The 25,340-nt window shown below is 39.5% G+C and overlaps 1 protein-coding gene across 7 annotated transcripts in view; it reads left to right on the forward strand.

The window, feature by feature from the left end:
* TPK1 (thiamin pyrophosphokinase 1) overlaps nt 1-25,340 on the forward strand; it is a 352,058-nt gene that overhangs the window by 184,425 nt on the left and 142,293 nt on the right. For all 7 annotated transcript variants that reach the window (XM_086687735.1, XM_086687694.1, XM_086687725.1 and 4 more), the window contains one exon: nt 5,072-5,167. In XM_086687735.1, coding sequence (XP_086543861.1) covers nt 5,072-5,167 — 96 coding nt within the window. The remainder of the gene's footprint in view (nt 1-5,071; nt 5,168-25,340) is intronic.

Genomic DNA, 25,340 nt, shown 5'->3' on the forward strand with positions numbered 1-25,340 from the left:
TGCGTGTGTGTGTGCGTATGTGCGTGCGTGCGTGTGTGTGTGTGAGAGATGTGTTCCACTTGAGTTCCTTTGCTCCGTGAGCTCACTCCCTCATGTGTAAAGTTCTGCTTTTGTTTACTTAAGTAGGTTTGCTTGTTTGTCTTCATTCTCCTCAAGTCTGCTAAATCAGCATGTTGGCAACCGGCCTAATTTACCTTATTTGTAACTTCTCTACATCTTTCTGCACCTTCCAGTTTTGTTTTCCTGAACCTTAGGGCACCTGTCATTTTAATATGAATTCATGATATTTGCTTGATATTGTGAATTCTTTCATTTTCCTAGTACATGTTTTCTATTACAATGTGATTCTCAACATTGTAGTTTGGGGATGTTCATTATACCTCTATGGAGCAGAAGCTAATATAATCGGCAGTTTTCTGAGTAGGTATCTCATTCCAGTGTATTGCACTTGACTATTTTCTTTTATATTTTTATTTTCTAAATTTTTAAAAAATTTTATTTATTGTGTATTTTACATCCAGGTTAGTTAGCATATGGTGCAACAATGATTTCAGGAGTAGATTCCTTAATGCCCCTTAAGCATTTATCCCATCCCCCCTCCCACAACCCATCCAGCAACCCTATTATGTTCTCTGTATGTAAGAGTCTTTTGTGTTTTGTCCCTCTCCCTACTTTTATATATATTATTTTTGCTTCCCTTCCCTAATGTTCATCTATTTTGTATCTTAAAGTGAAGTCATATGATATTTGTCTTTCTCTGACTAGTTTTGCTTAGCATAATACCCTCCAGTTCCATCCACGTAGTTGCAAATGGCACAATTTCATTCTTTTTGATTGACACTTGGCTCTAGTTTAGAGTGTAGTTTTAGTCCAAAAGCAGAATGGGATCTCAAATGCCTACACTATCCCTACTACCCAACAAAAAGAAAGGACAAATTTAGGGATGAATAGAAGACGGACTTTCTTGCAAGCAATCACTGGCTAGTGGTGAAGTGTGGCTAGGAGTTTCTCAGTATGGAAAGAGGAAGAAAAGGAGCCTCCCCTTACCTGGCTGTCTTTCTCACACTCAGACACACACATATTTATAATTTACATGTTTACTGATTATGATATTCATGTTTTTATTTAGCACTGGCCCTTTAGTATCTGGTAGAGCCCTACTGCTTCCATACACAGTACAGTTTAATAAAACAGCATACATAGAGTAAGACTCTAAAAAGTAGTCGACTGGACCCCCTGGTCATTTATTTATAATTAAATTTACATGCGTCTTTTTCTGGTTTTGACTTACGGGATGAGAAAGACCTGATGAGGAAGTCTGTGGTAAGTAAATTTAACAAACTGGAACAGAATTCTTAAACTCGTTCAAACTTAGTTCTCCTCGCTTTTCCTTTTGTGTTTGGTTACAGTTTAGAAGGAAGGGGCGGCATTGTGCTTTCTCATCTTCAGAATGTTTTTGGGTTAGAACAGAATTAGAGTAGCCTTGATGTTTACACATACTGAAATTCGTGACATCAATTCAAATCTTTTCCTTTTGAATTCTCATATAAAACAAAATTAACAGTGTAGTATTAAAAAATAATAATCCACTTAAAAACGTGTGTCCACCAGTGGAGCTTATTATTAGAATTGAGTTATTTTTTTCAATTTTCTTTTTATGTTTATTTTTGAGAGAGAGAGCGAGCGAGCATGAGCAGGGGAGGGGCAGAGAGAAGAGGGAGACAGAGAATCCAAAGCAGGCTCCAGGCTCTGAGCTGTCAGCACAGAGCCCGATGCGGGGCTCCACTGTGGGGCTGGAACCCACGAACTGTGAGATCATGACCTGAGCTGAAGTCAGATGCCTAACCAACTGAGTCATCCAGGTGCCACTAGAATTGAGTTATTTAAATTTCTATTTGTATAATGACAAAAACTTCATAAGAAAAGCACATAGAATGAGATTGGAGCCACCTGCTGGCTTATAAAACAATAATATGGATCCTAAAAAATATATTCTAAGCAACTAAGAAAAATCAGAGTCAGTAATGGTTAAAACAAATGTTTCCACTCAAACATTGATATGTTAAAGCTGTTCTTAAAATGTTTATTAGTTTATGCTTTGGAAATTTTCCGTATATTTTCAAGTCAGGTATACCTTCATCTATTAGGAAGCTAATACTAGAAACCATCTATTTGGTTTCTAATAGTGATATACTTTCTTATTTGGCCAGATTTCCTAGCTTTTATATCTCCTATGTCCTTGGATTACTGTGAGTTTTTATTTTGTTTTTTAAACATCAAATCCAGTAAAATTCTTCACAGTATCCAGTGCTTCTGACTCTAGTAAATTGAGCCTTACTCTATACATAAATAATTATAAATAAACATTAATATAAAATAGTTGAACCTCACTTGATACCTAATAGCATTTCTGCATTTTTCCTATTCTGCAGAATTTTGCTGATTATTTCTTTGGTTTTATATATCTCCTCTTCTAGACCTTCTTGTGTTATCACGAGACCCAGAAAACAGTAAAAACATCTTTAGTTGGCCAAAGGCCTGGTGTTGCACTTTGGCTAGTGCTCCGTTTTGCAGGTGTCCTTCTAGGTGTCGCGAGCTTCCCTGTGAGGGCTGTTGAAGCTGTTTCCGCTTCCAGTGAATTTGTTGCCCATCTGTGATGAGATTAGAATTATTTAAACTTAGGAAGATTCCAAGAAGCTACGGATGGCTGATCAACACCTCAGAGTTTCTAGAAGTTCTTGGTTTAGATATAGTCTGAATTTTTCAGTTCCAGTGATCTGTCTCCGTGTCCTGACTTACACTTTTCTGTGTGTCCGTCTTAAATTGATGAGATAAAGTCAGGTGGTATTCAAGCCTTGCTCCTTTTTCGGGGGTAGCTTTTTTCATGATGCCATTCTTGTGGAACCAACTCTGGAGATGTTATTATAACCTTTTTGTGTCTGATATCTAGGCATTTGCTCCCACTTGAGAGTAAAGAAGCAGGATTTCTAGATGTGACATTGTTGCACCCTGCTGTCCAGTGATTAGCAAGTCCACTTAAATCTCTTGTTTTTAGGGGCACCTGGGTGGCTCAGTCGGTTAAGCGTCTGACTTCAACTCAGGTCATGATCTCATGGTCCGTGAGTTCAAGCCCCGCGTTGGGCTCTGTGTTGACAGCTCAGAGCCTGGGGGCTCATTCAGATACTGTCTCTTCCTCTCTCTCTCTCTCTCTGCCCCTCCCCCACTCATGCTCTGTCTCAAAAATAAACCTTAAAAAAAACCACCTTTTTTAAACCTTAAAATCTCTTGTTTTTATTTCCTTAATCTACAAGATATTATAGTGGGACTAAATTCTTTCTTGGGTTCTCATTCACGATTATTTTTCCTATGGATCTGTGTTGATTCCATGAAGATAGCTGTGAAGGTAAACGGGTCTATTAATTGTTTCTTGTATTATTGTTACTTCTGTTTGCCTTTTTCATTGTGTTTCCTTTTGCTGACGTGATTGTATTATCAGCACTAAAAAGAGCATAGATTATTTCCCATTGTTAAAATTCTGTATTTGGCAGTAAGATCCCATGCTGTTACATGCCCCCTGCCCCCCTTTGCCAGCTTACATTTTTATTCCTCAGGAATATTAGTGAAACATTTATCAAACCCTTACCATGTAGCAGACTGGTGCCACTCACCGTTCACTCATGGTCATGAATGCAACATAATTCCTGTCCTCAAGGAACTTTCAGTATAGTGACAGTTTGGTTGGGTGACAATCTAATCTCAGCACTGCTAACATCCCCGTAGGTTCTGGCATATTCCTATATCTTTTTTCTAGGAGCATTAGCTTAAGACGAGTCAACTTCTTTATGCCCTCGCTTGGTGATGATAGTAAATTTCAGTGTTCTTTTAGGGTCAGAAAAGTACATGTAGATGATTTTATAAAGATGATATATACATCTTTTAGGGTATAACATATTTCTAAATTATGAGAAATTAATTTTTTCATTGGTTGCTACCTTGTAGGACAGTAGTCATAAATGAATGAAGCCCAGGCTGAACTTGACACATTTAGAGAGACCTTGAAGTTTGAGAAGAACCTTTAAATCTACTGAGAACAGTTCTTAGAATAATTTAGGAGGCAGTATGGGTGTTTTGTATCCTTGAAAACTCTTTGAATGGCAACTTTATATACTGGATTATATTTAACTTCCCCTTACTCAGCTGTTTGTGAGAGACCACGGATTGTTACGTTCCTGAATTAAGAAGTCTCCAGTCCCACCACGCTCTGGTTTTATACACCTTTGCCTCTGTAAGACATTGGAGGAGAAAGTGTCATTTCAGAAATATTGTTTCTTTAGCCATCAAAGTTCACGAGTGCCAACCAGCTGGCCCTTTTGTGACTTCATATATATAAATATATTCCTAGTTTTTTACTAGGTATCTGGTGTAGAAGAGGCAAAGACCTTATAAATTCACTTCATTATGTCCAAAAAATAATCCAAGAGACATATTTATGCAGGTGTAGCTCTCCATGCTTCTTTTTACATTGGGTGAGGAAGGTCCAGTAAAGTAATTTTATACAACAATAGACTTGATTTTACTTGAAATGTAGTTTTATCATTAGTTCAATATTAATATTAGTTTTCCCATTCATATAAGTGAACTTGGGAGGTCTGCTTTAAAAAATGCAGACTTTTTTTTCCTTTTTTTTTTTTAGAGATAGTTTCATTTTAATTTCAGGTAATTTTACTGTGAATATATTTTGTAATACTTATACTAGAGCCCTTATGTTAGTCTCAAATGTCATCACAGCAGTGATTCTTAAAGACCAGTAACGTAGTATAAAGCTGCACTTTTGTTGAGTAAAATGATTGTCATAATCAGACCATTATTGTGATATTCTAACACCATTTCTGAGATGTCTTGTTATGTGAGATAAAAAAAGATGATGACAATGATACTAATGATCGGGGTATATAATACAGGCATAACTGGCTGTGTCTATTGATACCTTATCTTTTATGGTTTTAGATCCTGTTCATAATAAGGCTGCCTTCATTACGTGTTCTTACCTTTTCTCTCTTTAAACACATAGGGATGTGAGATTATATCAACGCCTGACCAAGACCATACTGACTTCACCAAGTGCCTTGAACTGCTCCAAAAAAAGATAGAGGAAAAAGACCTACAGGTAAGATGCACACCTTTTTGGTGGTTAGGAGTCTTGGTACCAAGGATGTGAAAATCCTGCTTAAACTTTTCACTCATCGGAAGTGATCGGTTACTTTTCTGTCAATCTTTTAGATTCCCTGTCAGATTTTTCCCATATACTGAATAAGTCTGCACTTAGCTGCCAAAGTATTGATTTGTTCACTTAAATCAGAGGTCACAGATGGAGATGCTTTATCATGTGAAAGTCACAAAAGAGGGGAGGTGGATTTTGTATAAAGCAGCTGAAACTGGCTGCTCATTTTTGGCCTAAAATAAGTCACCACTTTTCATCTCTTGTTCATTGTTGCCACGCAGACCTAGTGTGTTCAAATATTGTGGGGGCAAAACAGGCAAACAAGTACGGCCTGTATTTGGCCCAGGAGGCATCATTACAAACTCTCATCTATAAATAAAATGTTATCAACTCTTCTTTTTGAAATCAGTGAAGAGTCCGCTGCTTTGCATTTGTGGACTCATTTTTTAAGTCCGGTTTAGTGAAGGTCAACAAAATTAAATGTGAAGCACTGAATGGCAGTTGACCATTCTTTTACTGGCAGGGGCAGGAAAGTAAGCTGAGGCACATGATGTGTATGTAGTGTTAGACTAAGAAAACTAGCGGGACGCCTGGGTGGCTCAGTCGGTTATGCATCCCACTTCGGCTCAGGTTATGATCTCATGGTTCATTGGTTTGGGCCCCGTGTTGGGCTCTGTGCTGATGGCTCAGAACCTGGAGCCTGCTTCGGATTCTGTGTGTGTGTCTCCCTCTCTGACCCTCCCCCACTCAGGCTCTGTTTATCTCTCTCTCAAAAATAAATAAACATTCAACTAGGAAAACTAGCAAAACTTGCTTGTACATTCAAGGCAGCCCTGAGAAGAACTTCCTCTGTCACAGAAGGTTATCAGAGATTTCTTTTAGCATGTATTTACCTAGGTGACATAGTAGATCCTTTTCTCTTTTTGAAGACAAGCCTTGTTAATTGTCATAATTGACGAGAAGCACATTGTGCAAAGTGAACAAAAGTAATTGAGTGGACATTTCCCATCTCTGTTGTAGCTTGAACGATACCAAATGTATTGTGCTATTTCTGGCAATAAATTGCTATAATTAAATATTTGCTTAATGAAAACAGAACACAGCCCATTGAGAGTTCCAAAGAAGCCCATTGCTTCATCCGGACATAACCGAGTTTGAGTTTCTTAGAAAAAAAAATTGTAAGTTCTTCACAACTTGTGTTTCAGTTTTCCCAGCATCAACACTGAAATTAAATTATGTGTGTCAAATTGATCGTATCTGTAATATAGTGCTCGGTCGTTAAGTCTGAAAATAAATAATCATATCTCAAACTCATCAACAGTGAAATTCAGAGAGAGCTTCAAGCTGGGGAAAGAGGGTAATCAGCTTTATGTGATCCACAAAACAGATCTAGTAAAGTCTAGGTGGGCCCAGTGGGAGGGCGGAAGCAGGAGGACCTGTTGGAGGCATCCATGTTGGGTGGAAAGGACCAGACCCTCCCAGTCCCACTGTGCTTAGTCATGGGCTGGACACTCTTAGGGACCGCTGTACCTTGATGGCACTTGCTACTGCATCCTGAAGGAGTTGCCTCTGGGCCATGACAGCCAGCTGCCCCCTCCCAGGCCTAGCGAGTTCTTTCTGGGAGAAAAAGGAGCAGTGAGCTTCCATGGATGCCTCTGGGCCCTGGCATGATTTAGGCCCAGTGCATTGTCCAGCTTATCTTGCACTACTTTTTCTCTTTGCTCCTAAAATATGGCCTGTTCCGTCTTCTCTGCCTTGAGCGATTTTTGCGTATGTTGCCTTTTCTGCCTAGAATTTTTATTTCAGTGTTCATTTATTTTTGAGAGAGAGACAGAGCATGAGCAGGGGAAGAGCAGAGAGAGAGGGAGGAGCAGAATCCAAAGCAGGCTCTAGGCTCTGAGCTGTCAGCACAGAGCCCAACTCAGGGCTCGAACCCATGAACCACAAGATCATGACCTGAGCCGCAATCAGACACCCATCTGACTGAGCCATCCAGGCGCCCCTCTGCCTAGAACTTTTTACACATTTTTTGAATATTTTTCAAACTTTTCCTTCTCTTGGTCTATATCACGATGGCAGAACAGGGGATGTCCTTAAAGAGGACTCCTCTTCCCCCTCCCTCCAGGTTGGGGTCTTCCACTCTACGTTTCTGTTCCCCCTTGGTTCTCCTTTGAGACGCTCTGAGCACTTCTAATAATTTTGTTGGTTATTTCTAATTGTTGGCTCGAAGCCTTTCTTCCCAGCTTCACTGTATGACCCACAAAGTTGGGACAGATCTATCTTGCTCACGACTGAACAGCAGGACCTTGAGTGTTAGAAGTGGCCTATGAATGTTGAGCCTGTGGGAACGCACAGGAGGGTCGAGCCCAACACAGAAAGGGGAAGGGCTTTTTAGAGAAGGTTGGGGCATCATAAACAAGTGGGGGGTGGGTGGCAGAGGGAGAAGAGCGTTCAAGGACAGATACCTCGGCATGGGGAGGATGGATAGTGCTTCAGCGAACCAATGGCAGGGAGTTTAAAGCGTTTTCAGATGGACAGTGAGCGTGATGGGTTTGGTGTTTAAAAAGCATAATTGAATAAACCAAAGGCTCCATTACTCACAATGAAAACCTTGTGGTTGTATTAATATAACCTTCAGGTTATAGTAAATCTGACAAAATGGGGTATCTGTGAGCCTCCACCTGTCTTTACATTTAACCTCAAAGTACATCATTTTATGTGATTTAATGTAATAGCAAGAGAAAAGCAAGATTAGAAGCATTAGCAAGGAAAATTATAGAAGATGCCCCTGCACACGTTGTCGTACCCTCTAGTGAGATCATCATGAGGACCGTTAAAAATTTCTTCTTAAAATCTGCATAAACTGTATAAAAAAAATCCTTTATGCTTCTCCACCTAATAAGTCCAATCAAATTATCATACATTGCTGTTTTTCTACTTGCTAAATTATAAATATGAGGTTGTCATCAATGTCTGTATTTTATAGTAAGATCTTCTCTTACTAGCATATACTTTAAAATGTAATTATAGGGGCGCCTGGGTGGCTCAGTCGGATAAGCATCTGACTTCGGCTCAGGTTATGATCTCACGGTTTGTGAGTTCGAGCCCCGCGTCGGGCTCTGTGCTGACAGCTCAGAGCCTGGAGCCTGCTTCAGATTCTGTCTCCCTCTCTCTCTGCCCCACCCCTGCTCATGCCATCTCTCTCTCTCTCTCTCTCTCTCTCTCTCTCTCTCTCTCTCTCAAAAAGAAATAAATATTTAAAAAATTGTTAAAAAAGTAAAATGTAATTAAAATATAAAGGAATTGAATTAAAGTAAGATTTAATATGTTAAGGAACCATACTGTGTACCATATTAGAACTTTATAGGATTTGAATTAGGGTCTGTCCTTAGGCTAAAGGAGTTTACTACCCAGAACATATGATTAATTTTTAAAAATTTCCCTAAATCGGGGCACCTGGGTGGCTCAGTTGGTTGAGCGGCCGACTTCGGCTCAGGCCATGATCTCGCGGTCCGTGAGTTCGAGACCCGTGTCGGGCTCTGTACTGACAGCTCGGAGCCTGGAGCCTGTTTCAGATTCTGTGTCTCCCTCTCTCTCTGACTCTCCCCCGTTCATGCTCTGTCTCTCTCTGTCTCAAAAATAAATAAACATTAAAAAAAAATTAAAAACAATAAAATAAAAAAAATTTCCCTAAATCACCTGATCTATTTATTTATTTACCTATTTTAAACCTGCTCACCCTCACCTTTTATTTTTTTGCAAAAGGCTTCATCGATACATGTGACTTTTTAATGCTTTGCTTTTATGTAACCACATTGTTTATCTGGAACTGAGTCATGAATAATACATTATCAGGATGCCATCTGATATGACTGGATCTTCAGGGAGCACATGTCTCTTCTGATGCCGTGATGCATACTTGAGATTCAAACCTTTGAATTCAGTAAAAAACATCAAAATCTATTGCTCTGACTTTGTAAAAATGTAAGGTGTGTGTGGTTCAGGATGAAGCACAAATACATCCAGATTGTAAGGCCCCAAGAATAACAGACCTCCTAAAATAGAGGAGTATCATATGACAACAGAATCTGTTATTTCAGTCTCTGATATTTTGCACACGGGTTTAACATTAGACACAATTTGGGCAGATAAGTTGTCATTAATTTCACACTGTCGATTGTGTACTCATTGTGTTTGGTAAAATTTTAATACATTTTAGCTTCCTTATGCCATGTCATTTTCAATCAGTTTTTCAATCAAATGATGCAGTATGCTGAATAAGGACTGTATGAATGAGAGCAAGTGCCCAACCTTTATACATGCACACAAATATTAACGACTGCAAGTTAAATAAGGACTGTGGTATTATGACCTATTGTATTAAGTTTTTTTTTAATTCTTGTAATAGCCTGAGCAAATATTAAATTGTGATTTGTATGTATTAGAATAGTTTTTATGTGATTATTTCTGAATTGTAGTTCTCAACTATTGAGATTCGGTAAGGGATATTAGTCTTTCTACTTAATTCCTACGTGGTATTTCTCAGATAGATACCTTATGTTTAGACATCTTCAAGTATTATGAGTTTTAGAATATTTATTTGTATCCATTAATTTTCTTTTTTTATTATAATTTATTGTCAAATTAGTTTCCATACAATACCCAGTGGTCATCCCAACAAGTGCCCTCCTCAGTGCCCATCACCCACTTTCCCCTCTCCCCCTTCCCCCATTGACCCTCAGTTTGCTCTCAGTATCCAAGAGTCTCCTATGGTTTGCCTCCCTTCCTCTCTGTAACTTTTTATTTTTTTCCTTTCCCCTCCCCCATGGTCTTCTGTTAAGTTTCTCAGGATCCACATTGGAGGAAAACATATGGTATCTGTCTTTCTCTGACTGACATATTTTACTTAGCATGATACCCTCCAGTTCCATCCACGTTGCTGCAAATGTCATGATTTCATTCTTTCTCATTGCCACGTAGTAGTCCATTGTATATATAGACCACATCTTTATCCATTCATCAGTTGATGGACATTTAGGCTCTTTCCATAATTTTGGCTGTTGTTGAAAGTGCTGCTATAAACACTGGGGTACAAGTGCCCCTATGCATCAGCACTCCTGTTTCCCTTGGATAAATTCCTAGCAGTGCTATTGCTGTATCCACTGATTTTCAGTGTTGGGTTATTTGTGCATTATTGTTTGTAATGGACTGATGACTTTTTTGTCTGTTTATACAAATGCCTGTTGGTCCTCACTTAAGACTGTATCTGACTGGAGTAATTACTCATCACTCTCCTAAGCTCTGACTCCTAGGATTGTAGGAGGAACCACGATAGTGTTCTGAGCGTTAACTTCCAAGGGACTCTGGTGTCTCCAGTATAGTCTACTCCAATAAGCCAGTATCTTCGGCAAGATTCCAGCCTCCTCTAAAGCAGAATTTAATAAATGTGTTGTGTGTGTTAACATGTATTCTGGAAGGGAATAAAAAGTTTACAGTAGAGACACTTGGCAGATACCAACTCAGTCAAGTAATCGGAATCAACAATGTCAGTGGTAATTCCTGTTGATAGCCCAGGCCCCTCTATCTAACATAAAGGGTGACAAGGGTACTTGGGAAGTTCTTCCCTAAGACCCTTAATCCCGGGTTAATCTTTGAAAAGAAGTCAGAGAAAGTCACATTGAATATCATTCTACACAATACCTGACCGACATTTTCAAGGTCTTGAAAAACAAGGGAAGATTGAAAAACTGTCACAGTCGAGAGGAGATGAAGGAGACATGGAAACGAAATGCAATGTGACATTCTCATTGGTCCCTGAAATGGAGCAAAGGTGTTAGTGGAAAACTAGGAAAATGTGAATGAAATCTGAAAGTGAGTTCCTAGTAGTATATTGGTGTCCATCTCAGGTGGAACAGGTACACCATAGTTACAGAAGACGTTAATATTCAGGGACTGAGTGAAGGGTATAATCCCTGTACTGTCTTTGCAACTTTTTACTAAATCTAAAATTATTCCAAACTAAGGAGTTCACTTGGGGGGGGGGGGGGAAGATGTTCACTGTTTGACATATGCTCTAACTATAGGGTGGTGTCATCTTTTTGTGACATGGCTCAGTGAGGTAGAATTAAAAAGCACGTACTTCACAAATCCAAATACCTTTCTATGACGTCTTTCACCTTTCAAGTGGTTCCTCAAAAAGTTTCAAAATAGCCACAAAAGTTTCTCTGTCGCGTATTTTGGCAACTGTTTAATGGGAAAACTATGCCTGATTGAAAGTCTTAGTTGGAAACTTGAAGACCGTTAAGCTATGGCAACAGCCCAGGTCCTCAACCTTCCTGGTTTCCCAAGACATCAAAGGGTGGTGCTAGTTGATCAGATAGAACTGGGATTTGATAGAATTTTATCGCGATTGGCTCCAGAAGTAACCCTCATTCCTGCCCTGCCTCCTTACCTGTCAGAGTCCTGTGGTCTCCATCAACGCCTCCATTTTCACCTGGCTCTTCTTAGGGCCATACTCTGCCACACCTGCCTTTTACTTGTATCTTTTTTCCCTGGGCTTCAGTGATCACTCCTGTGCCATTAACTCCTTAATTTATACCTCTCAGCCAAAACTCCAAAGCCTTTTTCTAACTGCTGAGAGGAAGGCCAGAAGAATTTCATTTCATTGTCTAAGACAAAATCCATCACTTTTCTCTCAGAATCCCATTTTCTCTTTCTTCTCTCTCTCATTCACTGGTACCAGCATCCATTCGCCTGGCAGAAACCTGAGAGTATCCTTCTATTTCACTCTACCGTCCCTGACCCGTTGGTCACAGCTCCTTTAATTCATAGCTACGTCTTGTGCCCGTTTGTTCTTTCCGTCTTGCTGCCACTCGGTTAGTTCAGACTTTCATCATTTCTCCTTTGGGTTATTTTATTAGCATCTGTTTGACCTCATTCCCTCTAGTCTCTTATTAAAACTCCTATCTTAGATGTTAAATGCATATCTGCTTGAGATCTTTTATGTCTCCCAGTTATTTGCTCAATAAATATTTGTTCAAGGAATAAATAGATTTCCAGTAACATTAATGCAAATTCCCAAGGACATCGTAGCAAACCTTAACTCAGTCCTTCTTTGAAGGGATTTTCTTAATAGTATTCTGGATATCCTACTAATTCTCCTGCAACATATGTTGAGATGATGTATCATCCTTGTGTCTACCATTGTAATAGGAAATATGTTTATTACTAAAATTATTAGTCTTGTATTGGTTTTTGTTTGCTTCAAGTTTTTATTTAAATTCTGGTTAGTTAGCGTATAGTATAACATTAGTTTCAGGAATAGAATTTAGTGATTCCTCACTTATGTGTAACACCCACCGCTCATCGCCACAATTAATACCCTCCTTAATACCCATCACCCATTTAGCCCAATCCCCACCACCCACCTCCCTTCCAGCAACCCTCTGTTTTTTTCTCTATGGTTAAGAGTCTCTTATGGTGTGCCTCCCTCTCTTTTTTATTCTTCCTTCCCTTCCCCTATGTTCATCTGTTTTGTTTCTTAAATTCCACATATGAGTGAAATCCTATGGTAATTGTCTTTCTCTGACTCATTTATTTAACTTAGCATAATACACTCCATCTAGCCCTATCCATGTCATTACAAATGGCAAGGTTTAATTTTTTTGATTGCTGAGCAATACTCCATTGTGTGTGTTATATCTATATATGACCTCTTTATCCATTCGTCAGTCGATGGGCATTTGGGCTCTTTCCATAGTTGGGCTATTGACAGCGCTGCTACAGACATCAGGGTGCATATATCCCCTCGAATCAGTGTTTTTCTATCCTTTAGGTAAATACCCAGTAGTGCAATTGCTGGTGGTAGGGTAATTCTATTTTTAACTTTTTCAGGAACCTCCATACTGTTTTGCAGCATCGCTGCACCAGCTTGCATTCCCACCAACAATGCAAAAGAGATCCTCTTTCTCCGCATCCTTGCCAACATCCGTTGTGGCCTGGGTTGTTAATTTTAGCCATTCTGACTGGTGTGAGGTGGTCCCTCAGTGTGGTTTTGATTTGTATTTATTTCCCTGATGATGAGTGATGAGCATCTTTTCATGTGTTTTTATTTTTTAACGTTTATTCATTTTTGAAAGACAGAGAGAGACAGGGTGCAAACGGGGCAGGGCTAGAGAGGGAGACACAGAATCTGAAACAGGCTCCAGGCTCTGAGCTGTCAGCCCAGAGCCCGACACGGGGCTTGAACCCACGGGCCGCGAGATCATGACCTGAGCCGAAGTTGGCCGCTTAACCTAGTGAGCCAGCCAGGTGCCCCTCTTTTCATGTGTTTTTTAGCCATCTGGATGTCTTCTTTGGAAAAATGTCTGTTCATATCTTCTGCCCATTTCTTCACTGGATTATTTGTGTTTTAGGTGTTGAGCTTGATGAGTTCTTTCTGTATTTTCGATAACCCATTATCAGATATGTCATTTGCAAATATCTTCTCCCATTCTGCAGGCTGCCTTTTAGTTTTTTTCACTGTTTCCTTCCCTATGCAGATGCTTTTTATCTCAACGAAGTCCCAATAGTTCATGTTTGCTTTTGTTTCCCTTGTCTCTGGAGATATGTCTAGTCAGAAGTTGCTTTGGCTAGGGTCACAGAGGTCGCTGCCTGTTTGCTCCTCCAGGATTTTGATGGTTTCCTGTCTCCCATTTAGGTCTTTTATCCATTTTGCGCTTATTTTTGTGTTTGGTAAGAAAGTGGTTCAGTTTCACTCTTCATGTTGCTGTCCAGTTTTCCCAACACCATGCAATGCATTGCAATTTAGACATTTGGCGTTCAAATGCTTGGAATAGGGCTGGCACTCTGCATAGTGATAGAAAGCTTTTTAGTTTTTGAGCCTCAGTTTTCTCATCTGCAAAGTGAGAATAACAGCTTACCTGTATCAGCAAGTTATGGGGCAGAGCACCTCATTGCCTGCTACATAGAAAATGTTTAATAAAAATATAACAACAGTAGTATTAATAGCCATGCATTGTTGTATACCTTAGTTCTTGTGATCTGCAATGTATTTTATATAATGTACTTATATATAATTACTTTACAAAAACATTTTGCGCATATCATAAAAGAGAAATATATTGTGATCTTTTGATTTTATGATAAATTTCAAAGACTGACATGATTTTAGAATTAGACCCTGTTTTTAGAAATCTCTTGAACTAGTTACAGTTTATTGCCCACATTCATGCGCTTACCAGTAGCATTGGTTCTTTTGGACATATTCTGAGTTCACAAGAATTATCTTACTCTCAGAAACTTGAAGGAAACGGAGGACTCCTTAAGTGTTGAAATGTTTCTCAGGGGATGTCTTCACCAGCCCTCATTCCCAGGGAACTGGTGAGAATGGGGTGTGTGTGTTCGGTAATGGAACCCAGCACAACCCCGCCAACCACCGTTTGTAGCTTGCCTTGGTGCAGAGAGAAAACAGGAGTGATTGGACTTCTCTAGTCCCGCAGTAACCACTGTGTACCTTACGCTCGCTGACGGATGGTTCAGAATTTTAGGGGCTGGTGAAGACCTCCCCTTAGACTTGCAAGGGCAGACCTCCTCCCTTCAGATACACTGTGGAAGCTACTGAGGGTCTCCTTCCTCGCTTAGCGAACTCCTGTACAGAGTGCCTGTTGTGGTTGTTATGCTTAGTTGGGCACCTGAGTTCAAGGCCCCAACCCTCCAGTCTCATAGAGGAGACAGATGTGCATGTAACCATAGAATAACTCAGACTATAGTGAATGCTGTAACTTGCCTCTACAGAAAAGAGTCGGCTTTTTTTTTTTTTTTAGTTAATTGTTTACGTGGAACTCTCACCCTTTAACTTTGCATTTGACAAAATGGGATAATATAATTAGTTTTCTGATGATATTGCAGCTCATATCGATGAGGCCTTCCATAAAAATTCTTAAAATTTTTTTAGCATTTATTTATTTTTGAGAGAGAGAAAAGAGAGAGAGAAAGCGAGCGAGTGCAAGCGCATGGGCGGGGGAGGGGCAGAGAGAGAGAGGGAGACACAGAATCCGAAGCAGGCTCCAGGCTCTGAGCTGTCAGTGCAGAGCTGGATGTGGGGCTCGGACCCATGAACCGCGAGATCACGACCTGAGCTGAAGTTGGACGCTTCACCCACTGAGCCCCCCCAGGTGCCCCCATAGCCTCCCTTTTAAAATAAACACCCCCACCCCAACCCCACCTCCTCTTTGATCTCTTGGCTCAGCAGTCCTTGTCCCCCTGTCTGCTTAATCTTCCTCACACATTTGTCACCTGTGTATTTAGGATATTTGTTTCTATTACACCTTCACTCATGGAAATGCAAGCTTCATGTGGGCAGGTAACTGTGCATGTTTATTCCCTGTTAACATTCCTAGCACCTCCAGTAATACCTGACCCATCGTGAACACAACATAAATATTTACTGAACGAATGAATGTGCACATATACGGAAGGATCCTTTTTTAGCAAGCCCTTTTTATCAAATGTTGGTAAATGTTATTAACTAATCTACTTTAACAAGGCTTATTCCCCTGCTCCAGCTCTTGTCCCATTATAATTGAAGATTTTTTGGCATTGGCAGCACATGGAGCTATTTTTTGATACTATATGCCTTTGGTTTTTCTCTTCATTTTATGGGGTAGAGGAGGAGATATGTGTTGTGTGTAATTAAAAATGGTACACGAAATGCCTTCTTTACGTTTTTTTAATCGGCGTTTTGTAACTTCTGAGACCTGCTTCTTTTTCCAAGTTGTAAGTTGCTTGGAAAAGTTGAGAGCTGAAAAATGAAAATACATAGAGATTGTCTCATAAGCCATTACCAATGTGAACTTGACAAGAATAAATCTTGCCCGCCTCCTTGAAGTAATACTGAAAGCAATACCATTCAATTCCAGCGTCTGCTGTATAGCTGAGGCAATGTAAGACTTCTGTGACGACTTTCTCTACCTTCTTGACTGTGCCTGTCTACCTCAAAGCAATGTTATAAACTTAAATTAGTAATTGTTATGAATTTCTAAAAAGTAACACATGTCCGCATACAGACATATTCTGCTATACTTAAGTATGTCTACACAAAACACCTCTTGTTTTTCAATATATAAGCGGAATCGTTCTCTTTGTCAAGTGCCGAAGTAACTGCTTATACATTCAGGTTCTGGAACAAATGCACAAGCTAAGTATCAGATGAGGAATCAAGAAGAAGGAAAGTGTTCTGGGCATCGAGTGAACTAGCTGGCTGTTTCCTAGATCATTTCGGAGAAACCTTCAAAAGAGAAATTCACATCTCTGTTTTTCCTTCTTCTTAGAGACCAGCAATCTTTTTTATAGTGCTGTGTAACAAGAGAAAATAGATACACCCGGTGCTTTGAAGTGACTCGGGAGATGTTGCTACGGATATAAAAAGCTTACTGCCTTAGCAGCTCTGGCAGCCTCATCCATCCCTGCCACAGGAGAAGCATGCTTTTATAGGCCCCGGGACAAGGGTTAAGTTTATCTGCTTACCAGGAATCTCAGTTGGGTGACTCACTTGCCAGATAAAATTTCTTATTAATTCAGAGAATTGCAGATACGGTTGGTGTGATACTCCTCTGCAGAAGGCATGCTGACCTCACGTGGAAAGGACGATTTTATTTTGAATTACTGCATCGAGAAGATGCAGAAAGCACAGAAAGTGGAGGAAGAAACTATCTTGAGGACGTCTGTAGGAAAAATGCACATGGAATGGAATATCCTGCAGATGCTTAGTAGATTCTGAAATCTCCCCTTATTCTGCAGATCCCTTAGCAAGACCTACGTGGCTGTACTCACATCTATGATTGTGATTGTCCACAATAATAATTATAGCTGCATTTATAAGAAATGATTTGTATGTAGTTTAAGTCATGACTGACAACTAAAAGAAAGTTACTGCTTATCCCGGGAATGTGCATATCAGATCAGTATGTTTTCAGTGGTAGTTAATTAAGTCATCAGGAGAAGAGAAATACATCCATAGGAAATACGTTCTTCTTTGTGTTAAACGACAAGGATAGGTATCTCAGAAAGTTTCATTTAAGTCAGAGGGGAAGATGGAATTTATATAATATTCACTTTCCATTCTTCTCTTAGTCACTAGAAGTAGAAAATGCCATTCCGTCTCCATGACCATCGCTTTCCCAGTTGCACTTAGCATACCATGGTCAAGTTGATGGTCCAGGACAGCAAGTGGTGTGCTAAAATCCTGACGGCTGGAGGAGAAGGGAGGGGATTACAGCTCCTTTCCTGGGTCCGTGATGTACCTTCGCCTCTTAACATCTATGTGAATATATGTAATCTCCAGTATGAGCAGCTGGGGCTAGATATTTGGGAACACATTAAGAAATAGGAAGATCTGAATTCAGAGTACACCGATTACATTTTAATTCTGTTTGCTCATCCATTCCTACTAGAGATTTTAGATGGTTATAAATAGACCCTAAGTATTCTTGATTTTTTATTTTTGTTTATTTTTTAAATGTTTGTTTATTTTTGAGAGAGACAGAGACAGAGCACAAGTGGGGAAGAAGCAGAGAGAGAGGGAGACAGAACTGAAGCAGGTCCCAGGCTCCAAGCTATCAGCACAGAGCTCCACACGGGGCTCAAACTCATGAACTGCGAGATCATGATCTGAGCCGAAGTCGGATGCTTAACTGACTGAGCCACCCAGGCACCCCAGTATTCTGATTTTTTTAAACCATTCATACAAATACAGGAAATTATTTCAGAAAGAGGACATTACTATTGAACAAATTTTGATCCTAGATGGCTCTCCATTTGTATGGTTGCTCATGGATATGGAATACATTTAGCAAAATCGTCAACAGAAGCATTGCTTATAACAGTAAGGTGAACCTGAGGACGATGAGGTGATCAGCTATTTTGCGTACATGTATTAGGTAAAGCACGCTTACTCACTTTACAAAAAAATAAGCTTTAAGTAATTAATGTCACTGCAGTAAGAGTTTTAACATTCTCATTTGGCATTATAAAATGGTCGAATGCATATCTAGAAACCAGAGTGTTAATGACCAAGTGCAAAATTTGCAATCAAAATGTTCTCTATTCTCCCAGAAGGTGGAAAGGGAATAATTAACATAAACTATTTATACTGCTCCAGATTGCAAAACCTAAGGATTGCACTACAGCAAGTCTGATAGCCACCTATTATAAACTGGTCAGTAAAAAATGAAGAGAGTTTTATATGGCTCAACTTTGGGAAAATAATACACTCAAAGTACTGCAAATAGCTAAATCTAATCCATCCAGACATGGAAACCAAGGGTTTCATTTATCACTTTGGACAAGAATATGCAGCGAAGATTTCTTTTATCGCCAGTGCAAAGCAAGAAATATCGTTGGGTAAAAAAGAATCCTGATGATGCAAAAGAAGATAATTGCTATTAAGAAATGATTGCCAGTGCAGAAATACTCATCTTCTAAGAACAAAGCATTTCTTTTTTTTTTTAATTTTTTTTAAGTGTTTATTCATTTTTGAGACACAGAGAGAGACCGAGCGTGAGCAAGGGAAGGGCAGAGAGAGAGGGAGACACAGCATCTGAAGCAGGTTCCAGGCTCTGAGCTGTCGGCACAGAGCCCGACGCGGGGCTCGAGCTCACTGACCACGAGATCATAACCTGAGCTGAAGTCAGACGCTTAACTGACTGAGCCACCCAGGTGCCCCAAGAACAAAGCATTTCTGACCAAAGTCAGTCTGTTTGCAAAAAGGTTTGGACAATTATCTGTCTCTTCTCACCTTTCTCAGTAGGTGGAAATAAGTGCAGGACGTAGGTACAAGTTCACGTCCGAGTTTCCACAGAGTGGGAAGAATGACAGTTCAGTGCTCTTTGAAATATCCATCTTCAGTAGGGAAACATGTATGTTAGAGAATTCTTAGCCCGAGTGAAAAGTATCTGATCCATTTCAAATAGGATGCTCAAGAATGCAGAAGGGAATTTTTTATTCATTGACCAAGCAATCATTTAGCTTCTTTGGACAAAATTGATAATATGCAAATTGTAATAGCCTTTCAAAGTCTACTTGCAAATAGCTAATTGTTTCTGAATATGATATAAATGATATTTTGATTTTTTTGTTTTACACTAAACATCAACTATGTTGAAGATACTATGTGCGGTATTTTGGCTATTCTAAACCACAAGAAATTCATTTTTCCCTTTCTCGGGACCCCATAACTCAAAAGGAATACCTTTGAATACATTTTCCCGAGAAAAATCTTCATATCCTGATAGTGTGAGAGGTTTGGAGACCATGATTACCTCCACTGGATTTATAATACCCATGTACTTACTTATACAAACTGTGACTTTCTATAATTATACTTACTCGTGAATATATTCCTGACTCTTCAAAGAATTTAATTTTCAGCAGAGATAATAGAATAAAATCATGTAAAATATCCATCAGTGTGTTTGTTTATTCCATCCAACTCTCCTTGGCGCTTACTTCCTGATACAGAGAAATGTGAACACATACAAATTAGCTCTTGCCATCCCTTGGTGTATTTACTTGGGAAGGAAAAATAACACGTTTCCACATTTTTGTCTATATCACAGTGTTGTTTTGTTTGTATGAAAAAGATGCCTCGTCCCCAGGGATCTCCCTGATATGGCTTAAGCCTGTAGTCCAATTAATCAAGGAAATATTAGTACTCAGTACGGATCTGTAAGGGAAGACAGAACTATTACTAAAACCAGGCTTGAAATGTTTGAACTACAAAAATTCTAAGCTTTGTCTAGGGCCAGCCAAGAATGCATTGCATCATTCTGGGAATGAACTCACTCATTGTCCTATACTCTCTCATGAGCAGCGTACCTGAAATTAAAGTGCTTCACGCATTCTTAATGGCAGTCTGAGTGTAAACAAAAAAAAATTCACACCGCGTGTACAGTAAGAGCTCTAAGGATGAGAACTGTTCACAGAAATCATCAGATTACATTTACAGTTACAAAGATGGCTTGTGATCAACATGGAGAATCTTTAGTCTCTAGATACGGAATCTGAATTTTGATCCATGGGTAATGGTAATCCATTAAAAACTTTTGAACGGAAAGCCATGAGATAATTTAGAAAAATAGAGTAGTGGTTGTGTGCAAGCTGAATTAAAGGACAGAGATGACAGTGACAGTAATAATAGAACCAATTAAAGGATGCTTTGAACAATAACTCTTTAGTCATTTTCCCCATCAAGAATTTGAGAAAGGAATAGGGGCCATAAAAATAGACAAGGTGTGTACTGGATAATGATTTGGAATTGTTTGCCAAAGAGTTACAGCTTAAAAACTGTAACCATTTGGCTAACCAAAGTCTGTTCTATATATCCAGCCCTTCTATTAAGTATTACAGGTTGAAAAATGCAAACTAAATGAGGTGTAGTTTCTAACTCTAATACTGTGCAGCCTTCAGAATAGTTATTTTAGTTAAGCAGATTATCCTGATATGTTGTCAGTGATGCTGTAATTGAAGTCTGATGGGACCCACGAGGAGCCTGTTGGGAGTGAACCTTCTCCAGTGTCCACTGTCCTTGGGCAAGACAGATGAGGGGCTAGCCAGAGTGAGGGGAGGGTTCCATTCTGAGTGTTGAAGGTTAAGGGTGAAACTCGAAGGTTTGGGATGTCAAAGGGTAGACAACAGTGCAAGTACTAATCACACACACAAGCCAACAGAGAACGAACTAGTAGGGGAGGAGACCGCGTGCGTACACACACACACACACACCCTTCCCCTTCCCCTTCCCCTTCCCCTTCCCCTTCCCCTTCCCCTTCCCCTTCCCCTTCCCCTTCCCCTTCCCCTTCCTGGGATGGATCAGTCTCTCCTGGGCGCCTCCATTGCTCACTTACAGCCAGTGTGTCCAAGAGCTCCACCAGCAAGAGTTCCTTCCAGTCTGCACGAGATGTTGGAGTCCCCTGTGCTGAGCTCTCCAGCAAGGCATAGGTCGCCGTGGTCAATGAGTGTGTGCACTGCCAGGGTTTTTACGCTGAAACTTGTATCAGGGGATTGTGGGTTATAGCTCAGGAGTCTTACTACGTGCATCCTTCTCACTGCCTCCGTAGTTTTTCCCTCAAATGCAGACAAGCTTGGATACACTGATCAGTTTCCAGTGATATAAATCTATGTTTTTCTCCTCCCTTTTTAAAAAACTTTTCTCTAAAATGACATGTTCAAAAACAAGTTTTGTATAAACATGTTGATGACATTTCCTTTTTTTAATACATTTTTTAAGTTTATTTATTTATTTTGAGAGAGAGTGTGTGTGTGTGTAAGCAGGAGAGGGGCAGAGAGAGAGAGAGAGAGAGAGAGAGAGAGAGAGAGAGAGAGAGAGAATCCCAAACAGGCTTCACACTGTCAGTGCAGAGCCTGATGCAGGACTTGAACCCACAAACTGTGAGATCACTACCTGAGCCGAAATCAAGAGCTGGACACTTAACCGGCTGAGCCACCCAGGTGCCTGATTTTTATGACATTTCTTAATAAGAGCATATTCGCAATTTGACAAAATTGGAAACAATACTCTGTTCAAACAAATTCTTTTTTTTTTTTTTTTTTTTTTAGAAAGTGGAAGTAGACATCCTTTAAAAAGTGCTTACACGAATCACACACTTTACCCTGAATTTTCTTAGACCTCTCATCTGTGAACGGAAAACTCATGGTCTCGCCATTGGAAGCGACATTATTTCTTTCTGACTCCAACAAGCTTACATTAAACCATGACTCAGTGAGCCTTGTTGAAATTTAAATGGGATCCCTGTAGTAGTATTTTCATGAGCCTCCATTCAGCTAAGTATATTCTATGTTTGTGAGTACAGTATCTCCGTATACCATAAGATCTGTGGTCTTTAATTTCCTTGGTGTCTCACTGTACTTTTTATCGATCACTGGAGTTATTTTATAGGCCTATGAAAACATTTTCGCATTGATGATTTTTTGGGTCACTTTATTGCTTTCGCTCTATCTTTATCCGACTTTTTCCTTCATGGCCTGTGTTGGATTTTCCATCTTTAAAGTATCAGACAGTTGGACCAAAGAATCTCATCATTCTATTCAAGCCTAACTGTAGTACAGTACAGATCTTTGAAAGGGAACAGAAGCTTAATATTCACGTCTATGTTTTTTGAGTCCCTAGTGTATACTTTTGTTAAGTTGGCTATGCTAATGTTAGTTGTAATTCTCAAACAGGGTAAACACGTCTTGGTTTACAAGACGTGGTCTTGGTTTATGAGTGTATTCTTGGTGTAATTACTTATATTGTCCCCTTTTTGCTTTCAACAGTGTCTCAGTTTGTGTGTTAAATTGTAAGGACACCCTATATATCAGGGAGAGCCGTAAAGAAATTGTCCATTTTTGCGACTCTAGAATTCAATTTATGAAAAGTGAATGTAATTAAAATATGCTGACAGCCACTGTCTCTGCTATGGACTTCATGTGTGGTGTATCTAAGATTTTTTGAGGACAAATGGATAAAATATAGTGTTTATTTACTGAAAGGGTTTTGAAGTTATAAAAGGAAAATGACGTTGCTTTTCCTTTTAGTTCTTCTCTGCCTCTCAACCAGTCTTGTCATGATTCTATTAAGGCAAATCACGCAAAGCTAAGGTGTTCATTTATTTTCTAAACAAAATAGATACAGTTATGGTTTAACCAGTTATGGTGGAAGCCAGAGAACCTTATGTGGGCTGTTGGAAGTGAAAGGAATCTTGAAAAATATGTTCCACGAATCTGGTCTATCCCTTTACCTTTATAGATGAGCCACTACATCACAAGGACGTTTCGTAAGTTGTATGTGGTTTCCTGGCTTTTAAAAGAATATACCACACTATGGTCAGATCTCCAATATAGTAGTCCAGGGTTTCACAGTTCCTTTTGCTAGACATGATTGCATATGAAAGGCCAAAGGCAACCCTGTTTCACACCACTCTCCCTTGCTAATAAGACTGTGACCGTGCTTGTTTAGAATTACAGCTATTGGATCCTTGGTACATCACAACCAGTCGAAAACATGTCAGCCTCTGAGACTGGCCGCCATTCGTTAGAGAATAGGAGGCATATTCAAAACTAAATGTCTGGCCCTAGACTCTGTATGCCCTGCCTGCTAGTCCCTCTGAAATTCATGGTCTGTCCTCACTAAAATCTCCTATATTCGCTATGTCTTTATAACTAACTCCAACACAAACTGGGCTTTTCCCCGAGGACCGCAATTCTCCGCAGCCACAGCAGTGCTTTTGTTTGGTTTCTCCCACTACTTTTTCTAGAATGGGCTCTGGAAGTAGCAGTAGCTGTCCTCCCTGCTTTTTGCTGTTTTTAGATTTGTGCTGTCCAAAACTCTAACCACTAGTCACTTGAGTACTTGAAACGTAGCTGATTCAAATTGACATGTGTTATTAGTGTGAAATACATTCAGGATTTTGGAGACCAAGTATGGAAAAAAAATGTAAAATATTTTGTTATTTTTACCAGCTTTATTGAGATATAGCTGACATATAATAATGTATAAGTTTAAGGTGTACAGCATGATTCTGACACACACGTGTAGTACAAAATGATTAGCATAGTAGAGTTGGCTAACACCTCCATCACCCCACATAATTGCCTCTTATTTTGTTTTGAGTTTTTCATATGGTGAGAACATTTAAGGCTTATTCTCTTCACAGCTCTCAAGTATATAGTACAATATTGGTAACTTCAGTCACCATGCGGTACAGTAGCTCCCCAGAGCTTACTCATCTGATAACTGGAAGTTTGTGCCCTGTGACCAACATCTTTCATTTCCCCGCCACCAGCCCCTGGCAACCATCACTGTACTCTCTGTTTCTAGGAGTTTGACTTTTTTTAGATTCCACATATGAATGAGATCGTGTAGTATTTGTCTTTCTATGTCTGACTTACTTCATTTAACATAATGCTTTCACGGTCCACCCGTGTAATTCTTACTGGTAGGATTTCCTTTTTTCTGTGGCTGAATAATACTCCATTCTGTGTGTGTGTGTGTGTGTGTGTGTGTGTGTGTGTGTGTGTGTGTGTGTCTTTATTCATTCATTGGATACTTAGTTGTTTCTTTACCTCATCAATTGTGAATAATGCTGCAATGAATGTAGGAATGCAGATACCTCTTCAAGATCCTGATTTCATTCTTTTTGGATGTATAATGAGAACTAATTTACATTTCTCTGACGATTAGTGATGTTTGGCATCTTTTCATGTACCTGTTGGCCGTGTGTATGTCTTTAGAATATGGCTAGTCAGTTCCTCTGCCCAGTTTTTAATCAGGTTTTTTGGGGTTTTTTTGTTATTGAGTTACGAGTTCCTTATATATTTTGGATCTTAATTTCTCATCAGATAAAATGAATTGCAAATATTTTCTTCTTTATGTTGCCTTTTCCTCTTGTGGATTGTTTATTTTGCTCTGCAGAAGCTTTTTAGTTTGATGTAACCCCACTTATTTTTGCTTTTTTTGCTTGGTCTTTTAGTGTCCTATCTAAAAAACAGTTGACAAGACCAACATCAAGGGTCTTTTTTCCTATGTTTTCTTCTAGGGATTTTATAGTTTCAAGTCTTACGTTTAAGTCTTCACTTTATTTTGAGTTAATTTTTGTGAGAGGTATAAGATAGGGGTTCAGTTTTATTCTCCTGCATTGATCAGTTTTCCTAACACAGTGTTTTTTTTAATGTTTTGTTTATTTTTGAGAGAGCAGGGGAGGGGCAGAGACAGAGGGACAGAAGATCTGAAGCGGGCTTTGGGCTGCTGACAGCAGTGAGCCTGATACGGGGCTTGGACTCACAAACGGTGAGATCATGACCTGAGCCGAAGGTGGACACTCAGTTGACTGAGCTACCCAAGTGCCCCCTCAGTGTTTTTAACACAGATTTCATTTTATAATGATATTTTAGATATATTGCATTAAAATCTATTTTAAAATTAATTTTACCTCTTTTTTAAAAAAACTCTTAAAAATGTAGCTGTGAGAGCATTTAGAGCTGTCCGCGTGTCTCCCCTTATATCGACGTTGGACAGTGCTTGTTGTATTCCATTCCTCTTTTGCCCTAAAAACTCTAGTTCTCAACC

The sequence above is a fragment of the Puma concolor genome, chromosome A2, assembly GCF_028749965.1.
Source record: "Puma concolor isolate L17-30 chromosome A2, mPumCon1.1.hap2, whole genome shotgun sequence".
Lineage (NCBI taxonomy): Eukaryota > Metazoa > Chordata > Mammalia > Carnivora > Felidae > Puma > Puma concolor.